At 36.9% G+C, this 20,733-nt stretch overlaps 1 protein-coding gene and 2 long non-coding RNA genes across 5 annotated transcripts in view; 1 reads left to right on the top strand and 2 right to left on the bottom strand.

Moving 5' to 3' along the window:
* Positions 1-20,733, top strand: part of LOC110744501 (uncharacterized) — a 38,723-nt gene that overhangs the window by 6,374 nt on the left and 11,616 nt on the right. Inside the window, exon 1 of one of the 2 annotated variants that reach the window (XR_015835276.1) lies at positions 14,528-14,601. The exons of the other annotated variant lie outside the window; for it this stretch is intronic. This is a non-coding gene — a long non-coding RNA (uncharacterized LOC110744501). Of the gene's footprint in view, positions 1-14,527; positions 14,602-20,733 lie in introns of those variants that run through there. 2 annotated transcript variants of the gene reach the window in all.
* LOC148295255 (uncharacterized) lies at positions 4,225-7,069 on the bottom strand. Of its 2 annotated transcripts, XR_015835089.1 has the most exons (3): positions 6,581-7,068; positions 5,686-5,749; positions 4,225-4,620 (listed from the first exon to the last, which is right to left on the bottom strand). It is a non-coding gene; the product is annotated as an uncharacterized LOC148295255 (long non-coding RNA). The 2 variants fall into 2 exon arrangements; XR_015835088.1 differs by having other exon boundaries at positions 5,686-7,069.
* Positions 9,267-12,646, bottom strand: LOC110746399 (wall-associated receptor kinase 2-like). The gene is made up of 3 exons (XM_021946617.2): positions 11,649-12,646; positions 11,251-11,409; positions 9,267-10,644 (listed from the first exon to the last, which is right to left on the bottom strand). Exons 1-3 carry the CDS (start codon positions 12,556-12,558, stop codon positions 9,389-9,391), a joined length of 2,325 nt encoding a protein of 774 aa, XP_021802309.2. The 5' UTR covers positions 12,559-12,646; the 3' UTR covers positions 9,267-9,388.

Raw genomic sequence — 20,733 nt, 5'->3', positions numbered from 1 at the left:
CCATAATCAAACGGCGCTGTTGCATTGTATGGAACATGTATTTTGCAATGTTCATAAAAAAAACGTGATATTTGGTGTAGAAGTATTGTGATCATAACAATAAATGGTACAACACGAGATCTCTCGTTGAATGGAAAAGAAGTACCAAAAGGCTCCAAGAACCTATTAACATCATAATTAATTAATTATAAGACATGCGATCTCTTTCAAGCTTCAAAAGAGCTCATCGTTGCAATAAACTATGTAAATCAGAGACAAATAAAATTGTTCTAATTGTGATAAAATAAATAGACTAGCTCTGTGTTTCCGGTAAACACCATCCTGACCACCATTCAAGCTTCAAGAGCAGGCAGAAACCTACACATCGAAAGTGCTTTTGATATGTTTACAGAAGCCTCTGAACATAGATAGTGAGAGAGAGTTTACATATATTTATTTCAGGAAATTAAGCTCGAACGGATAAAACAAAACTTACCACAGTATTTACTGGATGCTATGGCAAGAGGACACGCGAATAGGGATAGTCTTTTTTTGCTAGTACTAGGGATGATCTGTGAGGAGAGAGGGTTCTTTTGCTAGTAAAAAAAAGCTGTGGGCTTACTAGGCAATTTCGTGAAGTTTTATAAACAGGGGCAATGACTTCTGTTTTCCCTCGTTGACTGGCCAAGACTTTGTTTTCTGACCAAACTGGCCCAAAAAAAGGGTCATAGACGTCGCTTTTGGACTGATTGATTACTGACAAGACCTCTTTTCGCAACCTTTTTGTGTTCTTAAAAAAAAGTTATTAATGGAAGAACAGAACGGCTGTGTTGGAATGGTTTCTTTTTAAAATAGGGACGTCTCAATCACATCAGTGAGCCATCTTGTAGAATTTACGCTGGGGGCACCTTCTACAGTGCACCAGGTGCACCCATGCACCATTTGTCCTTTATGATGCTCCCAGATTTTTTTAAAAATTGGTTACCGGTTATACAAGTTATCAAGTTTCCACTTTTTGAAAATGTAATTGCATAAGGGTCATGCAATTATGCCCTTCCTGTTTGGCAATTGGCATATGATTGGATAGTGATTTACAGTAGTTTGGATATGAGAGTACCATAACATTGTAAGAGGATCCTAAAACTTATAAGTTACAAGATTTGGGCAGCTGTTTACAAGTTTTTGAACTATGATTACAACATTAGGGTTCACCTAATTCATAGTATTGTAAACATCCCAGTTTACAAGTATAAGGACCCAATTTACCATTCGAATGTTCCTATTTACCCTAATATTGTACTACATGTCTTTATCTTTGTAAATTACGATGTTACAAGATTAAGGATGGGTTTTACAATGTTCTGGAATATAACTATCCATAAAAGAGTAATAAAAGACCTTAGTATTGTAAACATCCGAGTTTACAAGTATAAGGACCCAATTTACCATCCGAATGTTCCCATTTACCCTAATATTGTACTACATGTCTTTATCTTTGTAAATTACTATATTACAAGATTAAGGATGCATTTTACAATCAAATGGAACATAACTATCCAAAACCGAGTAAAACAAGACCTTAATATAGTAAAAGTTTGTGTTTACACATATAAGGACTCAATTTACTTTCCTAATGTCCCTAGTTACCTTAATATTGTACTAAACGTCCTTCTCTTTGTAAATTACGATATTACAAGATTAAGGATGGGTTTTACAATGTTCTGGAACATAACTATCCATAAAAGAGTAATACAAGACCTTAGTATTGTAAACATCCGAGTTTACAAGTATAAGGACCCAATTTACCATCCGAATGTTCCCATTTACCCTAATATTGTACTACATGTCTTTATTTTTGTAAATTTCGATATTACAAGATTAAGGATGCATTTTACAATCACATGGAACATAACTGTCCAAAACCGAGTAAAACAAGACCTTAATATAGTAAACGTTTGTGTTTACACGTATAAGGACCCAATTTACTTTCTCAATGTCCCTAGTTACCTTAATATTGTAATACATGTCCATCTCATTGTAAATTACGAAATTACCATAATAAGGATGGGTTTTACAATCTCCTGGAACATAACTATCCTAAATAGAGTAATACGAGACCTTAATATTGTAAACATTCATGTTTACAATACTAAGGACCCAATTTACCTTCCGAATGTTCCCCTTGACCCTAATGTTGTACTACATGTCTTTATATTTGTAAAGTTCGATATTACAAGATTAATGATGCATTTTACAATCATATGGAACATACCTGTCCAAAACGGAGTAAAACAAGACCTTAATATAGTAAACGTTTGTGTTTACACGTATAAGGACCCAATTTACTTTCTCAATGTCCCTAGTTACCTTAATATTGTAATACATGTCCATCTCTTTGTAAATTACGAAATTACCATAATAAGGATGGGTTTTACCATCTCTTGGAACATAACTATCCTAAATAGAGTAATACGGGACCTTAATATTGTAAACATTCATGTTTATAATACTAAGGACCCAATTTACCTTCCGAATGTTCCCCTTGACCCTAATGTTGTACTACATGTCTTTATATTTGTAAAGTACGATATTACAAGATTAATGATGCATTTTACAATCATATGGAACATACATGTCCAAAACGGAGTAAAACAAGACCTTAATATAGTAAGCCTTTGTGTTTACACGTATAAGGACCCAATTAACTTTCTCAATGTCCCTAGTTACCTTAATATTGTAATACATGTCCATCTCTTTGTAAATTACGAAATTACCATAATAAGGATGGGTTTTACAATCTCCTGGAACATAACTATCCTAAATAGAGTAATACGAGACCTTAATATTGTAAACATCCATGTTTACAATACTAAGGACCCAATTTACCTTCCGAATGTTCCCATTTACCCTAATATTGTACTACATGTCTTTATCTTTGTAAATTACGATATTACAAGATTAAGGACGCATTTTACAATCATATGGAACATAACTGTCCAAAACCGAGTAAAACAAGACCTTAATATAGTAAACGTTTGTGTTTACACGTATAAGGACTCAATTTACTGTCCTAATGTCCCTAGTTACCTTAATATTGTACTAGATGTCTTTATCCTTGTAAATTACAATATTACAAGATTACGGATAGGTTTTACAATTCTATGGAACAATTTACAACGAATTGTTTGTCAATTGCATTATTCGTTTGCAATTTCCAACTAACTGTTTGTCAATTGCATTATTCCTTTGCATTTTCGATCTAACTGTTTGTCAATTACATTATTACCTTTTCATCTTAGGTGAGGCAATCTATCAGTGCCCTTTCCATCTTATGGTCACTTCCTTTGGAATTAACTAATTGAACCCATTGAGATAGAACAATACACCAAAATGAATATATATATATATATTCCTCATGCATCCCCATAATGTTGTAAATCACCATTTTACAAGGTTATGGATCCTAAAGCCTAAAGCCACTTGGAAAAGCCATCACACCAACTTGCAATCTCGTATAAATTTCCTTATTTTGCTACAACATATCCATATTCAAAACAATAAAACTTGGGTATCTTTATATAAATCCGAATAGTTTTAACCCAAAAAAAAAAAATTTAAGAAGAAAAAGCGCTTAACTTTATTTATGTCTATCCATTATAGCTTGTAATTGCGCAATTGGAATGTAAATGAGACTGCTTTGTTTGTCATTTGCAAGACACGAATGCAAATGACACTACCTATTTGTCAGTTGCATTGACAAATCACATAATGTATTTCCATTCTCAAAATTGAAAAAGCTGCCAATAACATAAAGACTTGGGCTTTTTCGCTGTTTTACTGTCTCTGCTTTGTTTGTTCTTGCTAGTTCTTTTTGTCTTTTCCCTTAGATTGTATTTAAAAGTGAAATCAGAGTTAGGTAATGGGAAGGATGGTGTACCATTTGCTTAGGGATATTTGAGATGGGATTCTGATAAGCATTCTGTTACTAGCCCAATAACTGTTATCTTTGCCAACAAGTGAAATTAAAATAGGATCCCAGTAGAAGTTGTCACAAGCTTGCAGAGAATAACAGAAACAACTCAAGCCCCCAAAACATCATCACTACATGAAAGTTTATGATTCCAGGAAAAAGAAAACAACTAAACAGCCAAAATATAAGTCCTATGGACCATGACAACTTCAAACTAAAATCTAAGTGCGTATCAAGGAAAAGAAAATCAAGATCAAAGTAATAAAACCGAAAGCTTGTTTCTAGTGCCAACGAAGGGAAGGACTTTGGTAGCATATATCAATTATTTAGTAGACCGAAACCTAAATAACAATAGAAATAGAAAGAAAAAAAATTTAACTACATTCCACCACATTAAAAAGGACTGGGACTTAACCACATCACTCTCATCTTCAATTTAGCCCATGCCTTACGTCACCAAGCTCATACAAAATTCCTTTATTTTGCTACAGCACAGCCACATCATGTTGGCAATTGACAAACATGCACTATGTAATTGCCATTATGTTCTTTCCTTTAAAAAAAAATGAATATGTAAGTGCCATTCTAATTTGCGGAAGCCGGTCGTCTAAGTGGTAATTGCCAAACGACCACTGTCATTTAATTTAGCTTCTCTTCCATGATTTAAGTACCTAAAAGTAAAAACAATAGAATTTAGCATATCAATTAACTTTTACTTTCATTGCAAGTGTTAATAACTTAGTGACAAGTAAATAACAAACATTGTTGGACACAAGGTAATTGAAAAGCAATTGTATTTGCAAAAATCAAATTGACAGACAGGAAGCAGGTAATTGAATATGTGAAATCCAATTGTATCAGTGGAATTCACAAAAACAAATTGAGAAAACTAAACATACTCTCAACAATCAATCAAATGGGCAAGAATTTACTTAGCACACAACTGGATTAATGGAACATAAAAACAAAATGATGCATATTATGCAAACTTGAAACGTAGTTGGATTTACAAATATCCAATTAGTAGACATGAAATAGGTAATTGACAAATAGAAACAAGGGCATCAAAAAAGGCATCAAAAAAGGCCCTCCAACCCATTTAAAGATATAAATTTTGAAAATAAAAGTCATTTCTAGTTAATTGACAAATACTGACAATGATAAACTGATAGAAGAGTTGGTTCCAAAAACACAACCCAAAACTACTCAGATATTCAACCCAAAGAAGATAATTAAAACCCAATTATCACAGTTCAAACCCAAAACACAAAGGTTGGCTGCTTATTCATGAAATTATAAACCAAATTCGAAATTCGAAATACAGCTGAAAAATTCAAACATAACATCATTTTAAATTTTAGTGTATCTCCTCATCAACATATATATGTGCTATGTACAAAAGTTCTCAACTTCTCATAATTTCTCTGGGCATATATGAAGTAAATCCTACAAAATTCTCACCCAATAACAAGGATTTTTCTTTTTCGATAACATAATTCAATTCTCATCATGTCGCACAATTCAATTAAGTGCGTCAAAGGTTGGCCATGTTTTTTTACAGTGACTTGAAGTCTCAAAAATTAGAGCTCCGGTGTGACCATGAAAAAGAATATTAAAGTCCAAAGTGGTCTAAGAAGATGAATAACATAAAGTCTCAACCATCTGTGTAAAAAAACTTAATCACAGAATCCATATGTATCAACACATCAAGCACAACAAGGGGAGCAAGTTTATACCTTGGCTCAAAGTCCAATTCGATCAGGAAGTGGCCAGATTTTGAGGAAAACCCATACTGACTTCCTTATTTCACAATGAAAGGAATCACAACTTTGTTAGATTCAGACACCCACATCCACAAACAAGAAACCTCAAACTAGATATTGTCTTTATATAATTTCAACACAGCCATTAAACTGGACTTACAGCAAAAAATTTGAATATCTTTCTAATCATTTTTTCTCCTTTAAGACTTACTTTTTTTTTTCTCTTTCTGTTTTCCTAAGAGACTAAAGTGCAAATATGATCAAGTTTTCATACAAATGTGGCTATTTACTATTGAAAGAATATTAATCTAAAATGACCAACTATGAAATTTAATATACAATAAAAGTCATAAAGGCATAACTAAAATTGAATTGCCTTAACCTTGAAATTTTTACAACAAAAACCATAATGGCAGCTTCAACAATTACGCAGCTTCTCCTATTAAAAACACTAATTACTTTATACAAAGGGCAAATGTAATCTTATAAAAAGAAAAGATTAAAAAGTGATAAAAACTCTAAAATATGAAATGAAAGCTGACACAAGAAAAGAATTCACATTAATCTTTTAGAAAAATAAAGATAGTCATCAAGCTAATAATTGTCAAGATATATGAACTCAACAACACTATAATTTTTAACAAATAAAACCATGTAAAGAATACACACCAAGAACGAGATACGGTAGAGCATGCGCCATGACCTTGCCCCAAACATCGAATAAAAATTAGTTTCAATCTCCATCACCCACCCAAAAAAAACTCAGTTCTAACACAAATAGGCACTAGATCTAACATTAAAACCTTCAATGACCCATAAATTGCAGCCATATATGACAGAAATACTGATGAAATTGATAAAATCTTACCTTTTCTAATGAATTTCAGTTTTGGAAAGGGATTTAGGTGTCTAGGATTAGGGTTTTATGTTGGAGATTTGGGGGTTTTGGTATGAGAGAAGCAGAATGAACCCAGAGAGGTAGCGCTTGACAAGAGAGAGAGAGAGAGAGAGAGGGAGAAAGAGAGATGGGTTTTGAGAGGGCTAGCCAAGAAAAAGAGGCAAAAGAAGGAAATTTTCAGAGCGCTAGCCAGCGAAGGAGAGAACGAGAGATGGGGTAAAGAGCAGGTGAAGCTTGCCATCATCGTCGTCGTCGTTGGTTGCTTGCTGGATGCTAGAAGAAGATGAAGGGAGTGAAAGAGGGGGCTCAGTTTTTACGGGTTGGGGATTTTCCTTCAACCTGCTGAGAAGGTTTTCAAGTTATATCATTTAATGGTGTAGATCTATCCTTATTGTTTTGCCTAAATCTAACGGTCAATATCTATTGGCGCATGGATGCGCCAGGTCCACCGTAGAATTTTCCTCACGGTGGGTATCAGTCCTCATTGTATCAATTTTCTTTGATTAATCCTATATAGATTGTGTGTGTTGTAGCCTGTAGGCATGGATTGCTTCTTGCAATAACATCAGTTTCATCTCTTTATTAGTTTATTATGATTATAATATATGTGGATGGAGAAATGACTCTTCACATATAGGGGACAAATACTTTTAAACGAGGACGTCACAAACAACAATTCTAGATACAACGACTAATTCTACACATTTGCAATTAAAGTAAAAAAAACAAACATACAAATCACATTGAATTGAAAAATTACATATATATCCCAACTGATATAGAGTACTGCTAAATGAACTCTAAAATTAATTGAGAAGACTCTAAAAATATAAATATAAATAAATAGACCAAACTCGGGAGGTGTTGGTCAAATACCCTCCGATACCTAACTTTGAAAAAAGATACATCAATAATTAAAATGGATGGAATTTTATCTCATGAGGAGAGCCGGATGGTCGAAGCTATGTGTGGTGGCACTTAGCCGTGTGGGAGAGAGTAGAGAGGGATTGGGGACGGCAAAGAGAGAGAGAGAGAGAGAGAGAGAGAGAGAGGATTTTTGTCAGGTTTTGAAATTAACTTGAATGTCTTGTGTGACTATATGTATTTATAATCTCCTTGTATGCGAGAATTTTGAGAAACTAATCTTTATTTGGTTAGATTATGTCTCTTAATGTAATTTTTTCCGGCCCAACTAAACAAATTAGTTTTGAGCTCTATCCATCGTGGATTGAAGTCACAGTTGTTCTTAGTAAATAAAAATAAGAATAAATGAGCTTCAGTTCAGAGCGCGGCCCATATTTGAATCAATCAGAGAGGCTAAAGGCATATTATTATTTGATGGAAACACTTAATGAAGCATTAATTTTAGCACAAAAACAATGAAGTATTATTAGAGTCTATTATTCAGCAAATAATGTATCTACCACCAAACAGTAGAAAATATGCTCCTATAATCTTTTGACAGGTAATGAGACCCTAGCTAATGTGGGTTGGGCAGATTTGGAAAGAAGAAAGCTTAGGGTTTTGTATTACCATTTTGGTCTGTATGTATGTTTTTATATACAACCCTAGCTAAACATTCCAAAACAGTATAGAAGAATAGGATGAGCGGTATTTTTTCTGTAGCTATCCATATGATATCATGTGCTAGCTAGATGGCTCAAGAGAGTCGTTGCTTCATCCTGATCAGGTGGAATGGGTGTCTTGATCATTTTCCAGGGCCAAAATCACCTCTATACCATTCTCGGCTTTTTGGCTAAGATCAAGTAAGAAGCAAGATTTTTTATTGTTTAAAAAAACATTTTAATATAACTATTCCAAAAAATTAATAAAAAGAGTTGAAAAATTAAAAATTAAAAATGATAATAAGCGAATTATTTTGGTTTAAAAAAAAATATCACGGTTTTTTGAGCAAAAGAAGAAGAAGAAGAAGAGAGTTTGTGTTTCGAAACGTCCAAAGCCCACAAAGAATGGGCTCGTTGCTGCATACAACTAGATATTTTGGGCCCAAACAAAGAAAATCCAATTCCTGTTTCGCATTTTTTCCTATTTAAAACCAAACGTTTTTCACTTTTTGTTAGTTTTTTATGTTTATGATTTTTTATTCTTTTGATCAATTCCTCTCCAGAACTTGGAAGGGGAAAATTGCGAGCATCCTGTTCGAGGGTTTCTGGCCTGCGAGTATCAGCGGTTAATCTCTCAGGTAAAATCTCATTATTGATAGATTTTAAACTTCATTTTGAATATTGGGGCTCCGGCTTCCAGTTGTGTAGTCGCTAATAAGACTTGCAAAGGATGGATGAGTTTTATAAGACGGAGGATAAGGCCGTGTTGTTGGATGACTCCCTTTACATTCTGTGTCCTTTATATTGTTATTCTTTTTAATCTAATAAAATTCTATCCTTTTTCATCAAGCACCGCCAGCATAAATGCATGTCCCAAATCATGTATATCCCTTTTTAAAATTGATGATAACTTTGGAAAAAGAAAAAGAATAATGATTCTTTTCCTTTTTTTTTTCTTTGAGGGGAGACCATATTATAAAGGCATTACGATGATTACGGAAAGTGTTAGAAATCAACGTTAAATATAAGTTGACTTTGGGCGAGTAGCTAGGAGGGGGCATGTGGTGATCAATATGGGGGATAGGTTAAGCTATATGAATAGATTTATATAACTTGGACATTTTGAATACAAACCAGCCAATTACAGAAGTATTTCTTGCATTGCACACTTTTATTTTACGAGGCACTCACTCAAATTGTAACAAACTGAAATTCAAATCAACGACCATGATCGTAAGGCTTTACCATTTGGCTTTGGTCGTCTTGCAGTAGTGGTTGCAATTGAATCACTATCACCAACTTCACCTCTAACATCCAAAACGTAATTATAATAATTAGCAGCAGGTGACCCGAGCAAGTGGTCGGTATCTTTGGAAGACCGTTGGATATCATCAGCCTTTTCCCCAGCTGTATTCTTTCCCATAATTTGCACTAATCCCAGGAGCTCCACGGCTACTTCATTCATGGGAGGCCTTTCTTCACCTCTTAACGCTAAACATTTGTTTGCCAGATTGGCAACTTTTTCTACGATTGTCTCAAAATTATGTTCCTCCTTAACTAAGTCAGCATCAAGAATTTCAGCTAGCCGGCCCTCTTTCATTGCGCAATCAAAGACGTTTGCTAGGTTTTCTGCCTCATTTTTTTTCTTGGTTAGTGCCTTTTTGCCTGTGAGTAGCTCCGCCAGGACAACTCCAAAGCTATAAACATCACTCTTATCTGTTAGAATGTTTGACTGAAGATATTCAGGGTCCAAGTAACCAATCGTCCCTTGCACTAAAGTATCTAGTTGATTTTGATCTTCCAGAACCAACCGTGAAGCCCCAAAGTCTGCTACTTTTGCCACATAATTCTTGTCCAATAGTATATTCATTGATTTCACATCTCGGTGTATTATTGGATTAGAAATGGAGTGATGCAAGTACGAGAGAGCTTCTGCAGTACCTGATGCTATCTTCAACCGCGTTTCCAACGAAAGTTGTTCTTTTCTGTCTTTTCCATGAAGGTGATCATAAAGAGAGCCATTGGAGATGAACTCGTAAACGAGAATAGGTGTTTGGGTCTCTAAACAACAACCAAGGAGCTTCACAACATTTTTATGGTTGATTTGAGATAGAAGAATCACCTCGTTAGCAAACTCCAAGCTGTCAGTAATTGGGGCACTGACTTTGGACATTTTTATGGCAACCTCTGTTTTATCTGCAGGCAATATACCTTTGTAAACCAGTCCATACCCTCCTTCACCAATCTTTCTCTTTTCATCGTAATTGTCTGTCATCTTCTTCAGTTCTTCTTTAGAAAAGATTGAGGCTGTCTCTATGGATCGATTGTATCGAGTCAGTTGTTGTCGTAAAAGTAAGCCCCCAATTTGTTTAAAGAACTTTTCTTGTTGTTTCTTTAACTTTCTTCTATTCACTCCGCAATATATCGAAAAGACTAAAACCAGTAAAACTAAGAAGCTCAGACAGACACCTGCAAAATCCAAGTCAAACTTGCTTTTTATATATGACATCGTGGGACTATTATCACAATGAAATTGATTATTTAATTTTTTATTATTTTTAATTATATTATTACTGGTCAAATAGAAGCAGCTTATTGTCATTTTCTTAGACAAACGTGTTGACCTATTTATGAACAAGTGTATAACATGTATGCCTGTTAATTACAATACATATTATATGTAAATAGCAGCTAGCAATATGAAATTAACTACAGGGACTAAAAGTGAGTTTTGGCCTTTAATTATTTATGTTATTCTTATAGTATACTGGGGTCGGATGTCAAAACTATATTTCTAATTAAAAACAGAAATATGTAGTGTATTAACAAATCTTGTGTCTTTTTTAGCTTCAAAAGTTAAATCAAGTAATATATCTTGGCCTTGATATATATGCATTCGGATAAATTCTTTTTTAAAATTTGTTTCCCTACTATGTTGTTTCAGAATCATGAATAATTTACCATGCATAGCATATACTGTTTGTGTGTTGTATGGCCAACGTGTTTAATTAATTGGCTATAAAATATATATATAGGATGCACGCTTATATCTAAAATAGCTAGCTGGTTACATACCCAACGTAATTTTCAATGAAATTGCAGAGGCAGATTTGATGCAGGTAATTGCGTCCTGGTTTTTGTAGCCACTATTACATGAGCAAGAGTAATTTCCAGCTAGATTTTTGCACACTCCATTGTTACAAAGGTTCGGATTCAAAGCGCACTCATCAATATCTGAAAGAAATAAGAAAAACACATATATAGATATGTATCAATTAAGAAGAATCCCCAATTCTGAGCAACAATAATTAACTAGCACACACACAAACATATTTATTGCAGTATACTAATTTTTCTCGTGGTGTTGTGAGACTAGGATATTGTCAAACTCAGACTCTACGATATATATAGAACCATATATATATGTATTATATTATATGGGTATGTATATAAAGATGGTACATATAATATACCTTGGCAACCATCTGGGAGGTAAGGGTTCCCTTGGTATCCAGGCAAGCACTGGCAAAAGTAACCAGACGATGCAGACGTCTTATTGGTGTTCCGGTCGACACACTTGGTTTTGTTATGGCATGGATAATCCACACTCTTTTGAGCTGCCCTACATGACTCATTCCCAATTTCCCAATTGAGAATCATTGGAAGCATATTATTGGATTTCAGTTGTTGAAAACTTGTCTCCGGGGAGAAATTGAACTGGCCCTCTTGCACAACAAAGGCGTAGCCGCAGGGGTTAGAGCCCTTAATAAATGTATGATTGTAATAGCTACTCAATTCCAGAGTCTGATTTTTGAGTCCGCTAGGGATGGAAGTTTGGCAACACCCGATGCCAGAGCAAGAGTCCTTCTCAGCGCTGTCGAGGCTGTCACACAGCGACATGCAACCGGTGAAGAACCTTTCTTCGTCTGCACCGTACCCTTTAAATAGAGCATAAGTGTCGCAACCAACGGCCACGAACTTGTTTTTGGTACTGGATATGGTGTAAGGAGACACCCAGAGCTGAGGGTCAAGGCTGTTAGTTCGCACGCCCTGCTTATCATAACAATCTCGGGCAACAAACTGCTTTACTTGTATCTCACCCTCCTCGAGGGATATGTCAGTAACAGGGAGATTACCTTGCATCAAATATGCAGTTGGGGGATTGGTAGAGCTGGAACAATTGATAAAAAACTTATCGTCCTTGTAACAACCTACCTCCATGCCAAATGGAAATGGCACGGTCAGATTACCACACTGGGTTAGGCACCCTGGACGGGGTTGAGCTGCTGCTTCAGCTGTAATTGCAGCTGCTAATGCAACCAATACTACCACCATCACCAAAGAGGATTGCATAATAAGCCTACCCTTCCCTTGTAAGGCCATGGCCTAATGCCCTAAGTTCCTACGAGTAATTGAAAGAGAGAGGAATGAATGGTTATGGTAGCTGCGTATACTACAAGTTGTATAGTTTACGTTGCAAGTAAAGAAACTGGTAGAAAGCCTGGCCTTTTTATAGAAATAGAACGAATGAAGACTTGTAATGTATGCCCACATCTAAGTCGTCCATCTTATTATTTCCAACAACAAGTACTAAAATATCAAGCAACTACTGGGAGTGCCACATATCTTTTTTATTTTATTTATTTGTTTCCGTTGAAACTGAGAGAATATGACATTTCTTCTGTAAAATAATTAAATATAATTGATTAATCATTTAATTTTGTATATGGACCACCTTCTTGGAGAAATATGACTGCATTCCTAATAATATGAAATGAAATTTATAAATAATATTCTTCACTGTGGTGTGTACGTACGGATTTGGTAAATACTCGGTCAAATAAATATATAATATTTTTCCTTCATGTGTTTTTTTTTTGGACGAAACCTTCATGTGTCTTTTTTGTACTTGATTGCTGCTACCATGTAATGTAATGACCAAGTCATTAAACAAATGGTATTTTGTTCAATTTTGTTTCTAGAAAGTTTGAATCGTGGACTTGATTAAGTCGGAATGGGTGACTTTTCGACAAAAAAAAGAAAAAGAAAAAATGAAGAAGCTTTAATTGTATCCTAATTACACGGTATATACATTCACACAAACTCTTCCTCTAGGTAATTTCTACCAACGACTATGAAATCAAAACAAAGACAAGGAAAAAGATAATTAAAAACAAAACATTTGAGCCAGAAGTCTGGCGTGGATTTCGTTTGCCAACAAGAGTCATTATATTGTGAGGGCCTTATCTATGGCCCTTAGATAAGGTCTATTTTTTGGACGATGCATGGCAACCAGCACGTTTTGGAGATTCTTTTGAGGAGTCTCTAGACAGAATCATATGAACACGTTTCTTTTTGGGCCAGGAGAAGAGTAAGGTGGGGCTCCAACCTTCAATAGTAGTCAATAGACTGAACTGATTGCAAGAAAAGGACGGATTCTGTTTAATTGGTTGCTTATTTTGCAGTGTTTCTGTTTTCAACCCAAAGATTTTCTTAACTCTGACTATATTAGCAATGCGTTGATCATTGGGTTTGATTTTTCTTTCTTGTTCTATTCGTGCTGGATTTAGCAATGCATTGATCATTGGGTTTTCGTTCTCTGTTTAATTGGTTGCTTAGCAGTGTTTCTATTTTCAACCCAAAAATGTAAATAAAATAAAAATAAAAATAAAATATTTAAATAGTATAACACGCACGGCTATGCTGACCTCTAGCTAGTTTCATTTCAAGAGGAACATTACCAGGAGGAACACAATTTTATCACCCTAAATTGTTGTCCTCCTATAAATAAGGTAACACAATTTTATATTTATGCTCGTGGGTGTTTTCGTCATTCATGTTCTTCATTTGGACCTTTCGGTAAGCTTGATTAATGTATCTTATGTGCATTGTACTTATAATACCAATTTTTTTTAATTTGGTCTATATGAGTTCTGATTTTTTTAAGCTACAAATGTTTTAAATTCGAATTCAAAATTTAAGAGTGACAAATGCTTTAAATCAAGGACTTTTAATGTGTTTCTATTATTTACCTTCAAGGGCAAAATAGTCATGAAAAACAAATAACAAATGCAAATTAGGCCGGGATTTATCAATTCAAATACGTGGGTTATACTCAAAATTTTCATCTAGAATTGGGTTTGTATTGAAAAGTGCCAAAATATAAACAAAGAGAGTCTGTGTTTCGTAAAGCAAACAAATAATGGGCTCGTTACTGAGTCCAACTAGATATTTGGGCCCAAACAAAGAAAATCCGATTTCTCTCTCACATATTCTTTTCCTATTCAAAACGAACCGTTTTTACCTTTTTATTAGATTTTTAAAAAAAAATTGGAATCAATTCGTCTCCAGAACTTGGAAGGGGAAAATTGCGAGCTTCCTGTTCGAGGGTTTTTGGCCTGCGAGTTTCAGCGGTTAATCTCTCAGGTAAAATCTCATTTTGAATAGTTCGCTTATTAATTCAATGAAGTTGAATGTCAATTTCAATTAAAATTGGACGTTCTGGAAATTATTTATATGTCTCATTGCTAAAGTCACCATCTAATTAGCTAATTAGATGATAAGTTAATGGAGGAATTTCATCTGTGTCTGGACCAATATTAGGATACAAGAAGGTAGGGGTTATAAATTAGAACTGAAATACTACTGTGAAGAGGAAAGTTGATCCCTTTGAACATAATTTTTTTTTTGGGTGATGGTATTTGTGCTGCACTTTAAGCTATCGTTCATGAATTTAGTTTTGTTTTAGAGACCCTTAATTTTTCCCTTTTTGGAAGTTCCCTAGTTAAACATTGGAGTACCGTTGTTAATTTTGTTCACATTTTAATAGAGTTTCAGTATGTTTTTGATATATTTTAAACTTGGTTTTGAATATTGTTGTGGGTATGGGAATCTATGGGCTCCAGCCTCCACTTGTGTTGTGTCGTCGCTAATTGGGTTTTGTGGAAACTTCAATCCTATGGTTCAATCTTTAGCATTTTAATTCAATGAAGTTGAGTTTCAATTTCAGTTAAGTTGGACGTTTTGAAAATGACCTTCTTGAAAGTCATCTTCTTGGTTGAATGGAAATAGTGTTGTGAAAATTGATAAACTCAACTCACCCTCCCCTAATGATCTTGTTGTTGATGGACTTTGTGACACACACAAGGATGGATGAATCACACACACACACACTTGAGAAACCAACCAAGCACAAAGTGACACAAGAATTTATAGAGGTTCAGCAATTGCCTACATCCTCTTGGTGATCCCCTTGAGAAATTCACTAATGAAAGAATAAGTTACAACTTTGGTTTACAAAGAAAACCCCCTTAGAACTCTATTCTCTCCCAAGCTCTCTTTTCTCTCTCACCCCTTGCTCAACACTTTGATACACTTGTGAACACTCTCACAACCCTTGGTGTTTCCCCCTTTGGTGTCTAGACTCTCAAGACCCAACTCAGCTCCCTCTTGAACTGATTGCCCTCTCTCTCTTCCTCCCTTGGTTAGTTCAATCTCTTGGACACAATAGCTCCAGCTACTTTGCCACTCCTTGAGATTAACCACACTCATATTGTCTTGCATCTTCTTTTCCTTTTGTAGGCAGACCTTTGGACTTAGTAGAGGGCTGCAATTACTCCTTCACGTTCTTGCTTTCAGCTACCCACCTAAACACAAGGTAAGACAAACCAGAAAACAAGCCATAAAGCATGCACCCTTTGTCCCCTTGTCTCCCACCTAGAAAACCCTTTGGTACAAGACAACAAACAACATTTAAATGGTGTTCCAGCTTCTAAGGCACCTTGCCAAACTCCTAGAACCCATAAAACACTTTGGAGGCTCGAGGAAATAGGTAGGAAAACGACACATGTGAAACCACCTCGAAACAGCCCGGAAAAAACGAAACAGCACTGAGGGCGATCGGTCGCGGATACCTTGCGACCGGTCGCTGATACCTTTTGGATACCATGCGACCGGTCGCAGATACCTTGCGACCGGTCGCTTCCTGCGAATTCTCCAGACTTCGACTCTGCTTCAAAACGACCGGTCGCAAATACCCAGCGACCGGTCGCTTCCTCCTTCACTTGCATACTTAATGTGAGCCATTTTTCCAACAATCTCCACCTTGGCGAACCATTAATCACCCCATGGACCATTGTTGAACTCTAGAACCTCTTCAAACCTCTTAGAAATCGTTCTAGTAATTTCCAAGAGCTCCACCATGGCAATACACCTCTTGCCTCAATGCACCTTTGGTGGAAGGTGTTGTGAAAATAAATGGACAAACACTTTCACTCACTCCCCTAATGATCTTGTTGTTGATGGACTTTGTGACACACACAATGATGGATGAATCACACACACACACTTGAGACAACAACCAAGCACAAAGTGACACAAGAATTTATAGAGGTTCAGCAATTGCCTACATCCTCTTGGTGATCCCCTTGAGAAATTCACTTCATGAAAGAATAAGTTACAACTTTGGTTTTACACAGAAAAACCCCCTTAGAACTCTATTCTCTCCCCAAGCTCTCTTTTCTCTCACACCCCTTGCTCAACACTTTGATGCACTTGTGAACACTCTCACAACCCTTGGTGTTTCCCTCCTTGGTGTCTAGACTCTCAAGACCCCAACTCAGCTCCTAACTTGAACTGAATGCTCTCCCTCACGTTCTCCCTTGGTGAGTTAACCTCCTTTGAACACAATAGCACCCAGCTACTTGACCACCTTGAGATTAACCACACATAGTTTCTGCTTCAGCCACTTCCTCTTATTCAACTTGTTTTCTCCCTTGTGTTATCTTACTTCATCCCATTACCTACACAAGCCAATGGACAAGAGATAGGATATCTGATTGTCCACCACGTTCTTTCCTTTTAGTCACCCACTTAGACTAGAGGTTAGAACAAGTAAGTAATATAATCCCACTTCAGCCACCTTCCACTAAACCAGAAAATGGAGAATGGATCCTTCAAAACAAGACAACCAATTGGCAATGAGTGCTCTCCCAACTATCCAGCAGGTAGTCAACCTTCTTTTACCTCAGAAGTGACCCACAAGGCCTCTGAAATCTTGTGGAAAGCGATAGCCACCGAAAACACAGTTGAAAACACGTAAGAAAACATCAGCACAGCACAGGGGCGACCGGTCGCTGATACCTTGCGACCGGTCGCTACGACCATTTGGATACATAGCGACCGGTCGCTGATACCTTGCGACCGGTCGCTCGCTGCGATTTTTCCATACTTCGACTCTGTCCAAAAACGACCGGTCGCCCAAACCTTGCGACCGGTCGCTGCCTCCTTCACTTGCAACCTAAATGTGAGCCATTTTCCAACAATCTCCACCTTGGCGAACCATTGAATCACCCCGTGAACCATTGTTGACCTCTAGAACCTCTTCAACCTCTTAGAAATCGTTCTAGTAATTTCCAAGAGCTCCATCATGGCAATACACCTCTTGCCTCAATGCACCTTTGGTGGAAGGTGCTCCACCCAAGCCTAAACTTGAGTAACTTGGACCTCTTGTGCAGAGAAGAGTTCCCCCTTGCCAAATTCGTTGCTCCTTGCCTCCTTGGAACCTTGAACCTTGGACTTCCCTTGATATGCAAACCACATACCAAACCTTTGTTCACTAAATCCCCATTTAGCACACATTGCTCTTGGATTTAAGAACACCTTTCTTTTCATCATTGCACTTCTCCAACTTTCCCGCTTCATGCTCCCTATAGCACTCCGAAACGTGGTTGGAACTTCTTGGTCCATCCATCCAAAACCTAGGGACGGTTTGATGGATTCCTTGGGCCCGGACCTTGCATTTGATGATGGCTCCACCTCAAGTAGAACCCCTTTGTGAGTTTGTTGTTGTTGCCCTCCTTCTTCAGCCATTGTGTCAAGCTCCACCTCAAATGGAGTCCCTTCCATGACCACCTTGGCAAGAAGTTTCCTTTCAACAACATCCTCCCCATCATTCCTTGTCTTGACTTCACCTTTGTGGAATTTCCTCTCCACACTTTTTGCACCTTTGAAATCAAGCACCTTTGATGATGAACCGTTAGTCATACAACCTTGACTAACCTTCCTTGCCCAACTTCTCTTGAGCATACTTGCAGCTACATCATGTTGGACCAGCTCCTTGACATTAAGACTTGTTGCTTGCTCTTCCTTGGTACAAATCTCTGCACCACCCAAGAGCTTGTATGTGTTGTTTGGTTGAATCTCCCCCCTCATAACCACCACAGAACCTTGTGTGACCATGAGCTTCCCTCCTTTGACCTTGTAAGAGCAACCTTCTCTATCCAAACAACCAAGAGAGACTAGATTCGTTCTTAGTGCAGGTACAAACCTTACCTCACTAAGAGTCCAAACTTCACCACCTTGCAACTTGATCTTCACAGTCCCTATGCCCAAAACTTCACATGTAGTTTTGTCTCCCAACATAATTTTGCATGCATCCTTATCCTCATATGTGTCAAACATCAACTTATTTGCACACACATGATATGAGCACCCGGAATCTAAAATCCAACTTGAAGAAGAATTCTTACATGAAGAACTTGCCATGACTTCCCCGTTACTTTCATCCGTAACCGTCAAGAGTTCATCACATGTGTCCTCATCACACACGTGGGCTGAACTTCCAGCTTTCTTCATCTTGTTCAGCTTCTCCTTCCATACCGGACAATCTCGTCTCCAATGATCCATAGATCCACACTCGAAGCACCCTTCATTGTCCTTGGACTTAGTATTCCTTTTGCTGCCCTTGCCTTCTTGCTTGCTTGAACGACTCTTTGCGAACAAACCAGCATCTTGAGAGTTCTCCTCCGAACGTTGAGACATCCTGTGATGCGACATCACATCTTGCACCACCTCCTCAAAATTCAAAGTACTCTTCCCGAACATAAGTGTAGTTCGGAAATGCTTATAAGACGGAGGCAAGGATGTAAGTAACATGAGTGCCTTATCCTCCGTATTATACAACACATCCATTCTTTGCAAGTCAGCAACACATCTATTGAAGCTGCTCAAATGCTCCATTAGATTTCCTTCCTCCGCCATCCGAAGATTTAGGAGTTCCTCCTTGAGGAAGAGCTTGTTGGACAGCGACTTCCCTGCAAACATCTCTTCGAGCTTCTCCCATGTTTGCTTCGCTGTGTCCTTCATCACGTTGATGAGCACCTCATCGGAGATGAAGTTCTCGATGGCTCCTCTAGCCAACTCATCTAGCACACCCCACTCCGCATCTGTCATGGTAACCGGCTTCTTCTCTTTGCCTTCCAAGACAACACTGAGATTTTGTTGTGTAAGGGCTGACTTCATCCTCCTTTGCCAAAGTGTGAAGTTCTCCTTCCCTGTGAAAGGCTTCAACTCCACCTTCATGCTGACAGATTGTGGTAGCCTCTGATGCATAGAGCTGCTTCCACCTTCAGCTTCCTTGTCACTTGCCATCTTCAACACACTAGCAATTGCTGCTCCAACACAGCTCTGATACCACTTGTTGTGAAAATAAATGGACAAACACTTTCACTCACTCCTCTAATGATCTTGTTGTTGATGGACTTTGTGACACACACAATGATGGATGAATCACACACACACACTTGAGACAACAACCAAGCACAAAGTGACACAAGAATTTATAGAGGTTCAGCAATTGCCTACATCCTCTTGGTGATCCCCTTGAGAAATTCACTTCATGAAAGAATAAGTTACAACTTTGGTTTTGTAAAACAGGAGCTTAGCTCTTATAAAACCTACCGGGGGGGTGAAGTAGGCTTTAGGATAAAAACTCACCAATTTAAAATTATTACTTAGTGACAAAAGACAATAAACACAAATACTGCTGGTGGTGATCAAGTAATCAATGTAAAAGCAATAATGTAAATGACACAGTATTTGTTAACCCAGAAACCCATAAGGGAAAAACTGGGGGATCAAGCCAGGAAAAGATTCAATCCACTCAATTGTAAAGTACAAGAAATATAGGGATATTAGCTCAACTACACACAATAGGCAGCTAACTATCTAACCTTCTAGCAAAGCACCATTTCTTTACTTCACAGCAACGGATTCTTTTCACGACCTTGCAACAGCACCAAGCATAAGTTGCTCCCGATATGATGTTATGAAGTGAGTTGTAGTTTCATAAAATTCGTCTATCTCAATCATACAAATGATTGAATTAGATAAAAGAAACTGTGTACAGTTATGAGTTAAAACCAAAATATGTTTGAACTTTGAAACAAGGTTTTAATCATAAATACAATAATGAAACCAAAGCAGTCATTTAATCAAAGTGAGAATAAACTTGGAGTAAGTTTTATATGTATGCAATCATACTCATAACTCTCAAGAATTCAAGATGACTGAAGAATGTTTTTGAATGTTTAAAAACTGATATGATGATCTTTCAAAAACATGAACAAGGAAGCATAGTAAAGCTGAGATTTAAAACGTGATGCCAAATGTTTAAAATGCTTGCCTCTTCATTAAAACTAAGTTCAGTATTTAGAGAGAACACAACAGCAAGTTTCAATAAAGAGGAGTTCAATATAAAAAAACAGGTTCAGACAAGGA

This window comes from Prunus avium, chromosome 4, assembly GCF_965620075.1.
Source record: "Prunus avium chromosome 4, drPruAviu1.hap1.1, whole genome shotgun sequence".
Lineage (NCBI taxonomy): Eukaryota > Viridiplantae > Streptophyta > Magnoliopsida > Rosales > Rosaceae > Prunus > Prunus avium.
This window is presented reverse-complemented; position numbering and strand designations above follow the sequence as displayed.

Excerpts from the sequence above, each read along its gene's own strand:
- LOC110746399 (XM_021946617.2), bottom strand. The coding sequence starts at position 12,558 with ATGGCCTTACAAGGGAAGGGTAGGCTTATTATGCAATCCTCTTTGGTG. Across the intron at positions 11,410-11,648 it reads CCTCCCAGATGGTTGCCAAG|ATATTGATGAGTGCGCTTTG; the intron begins GTATATTATATG and ends TATTTCTTTCAG. Across the intron at positions 10,645-11,250 it reads TTCATTGAAAATTACGTTGG|GTGTCTGTCTGAGCTTCTTA; the intron begins GTATGTAACCAG and ends TGGATTTTGCAG.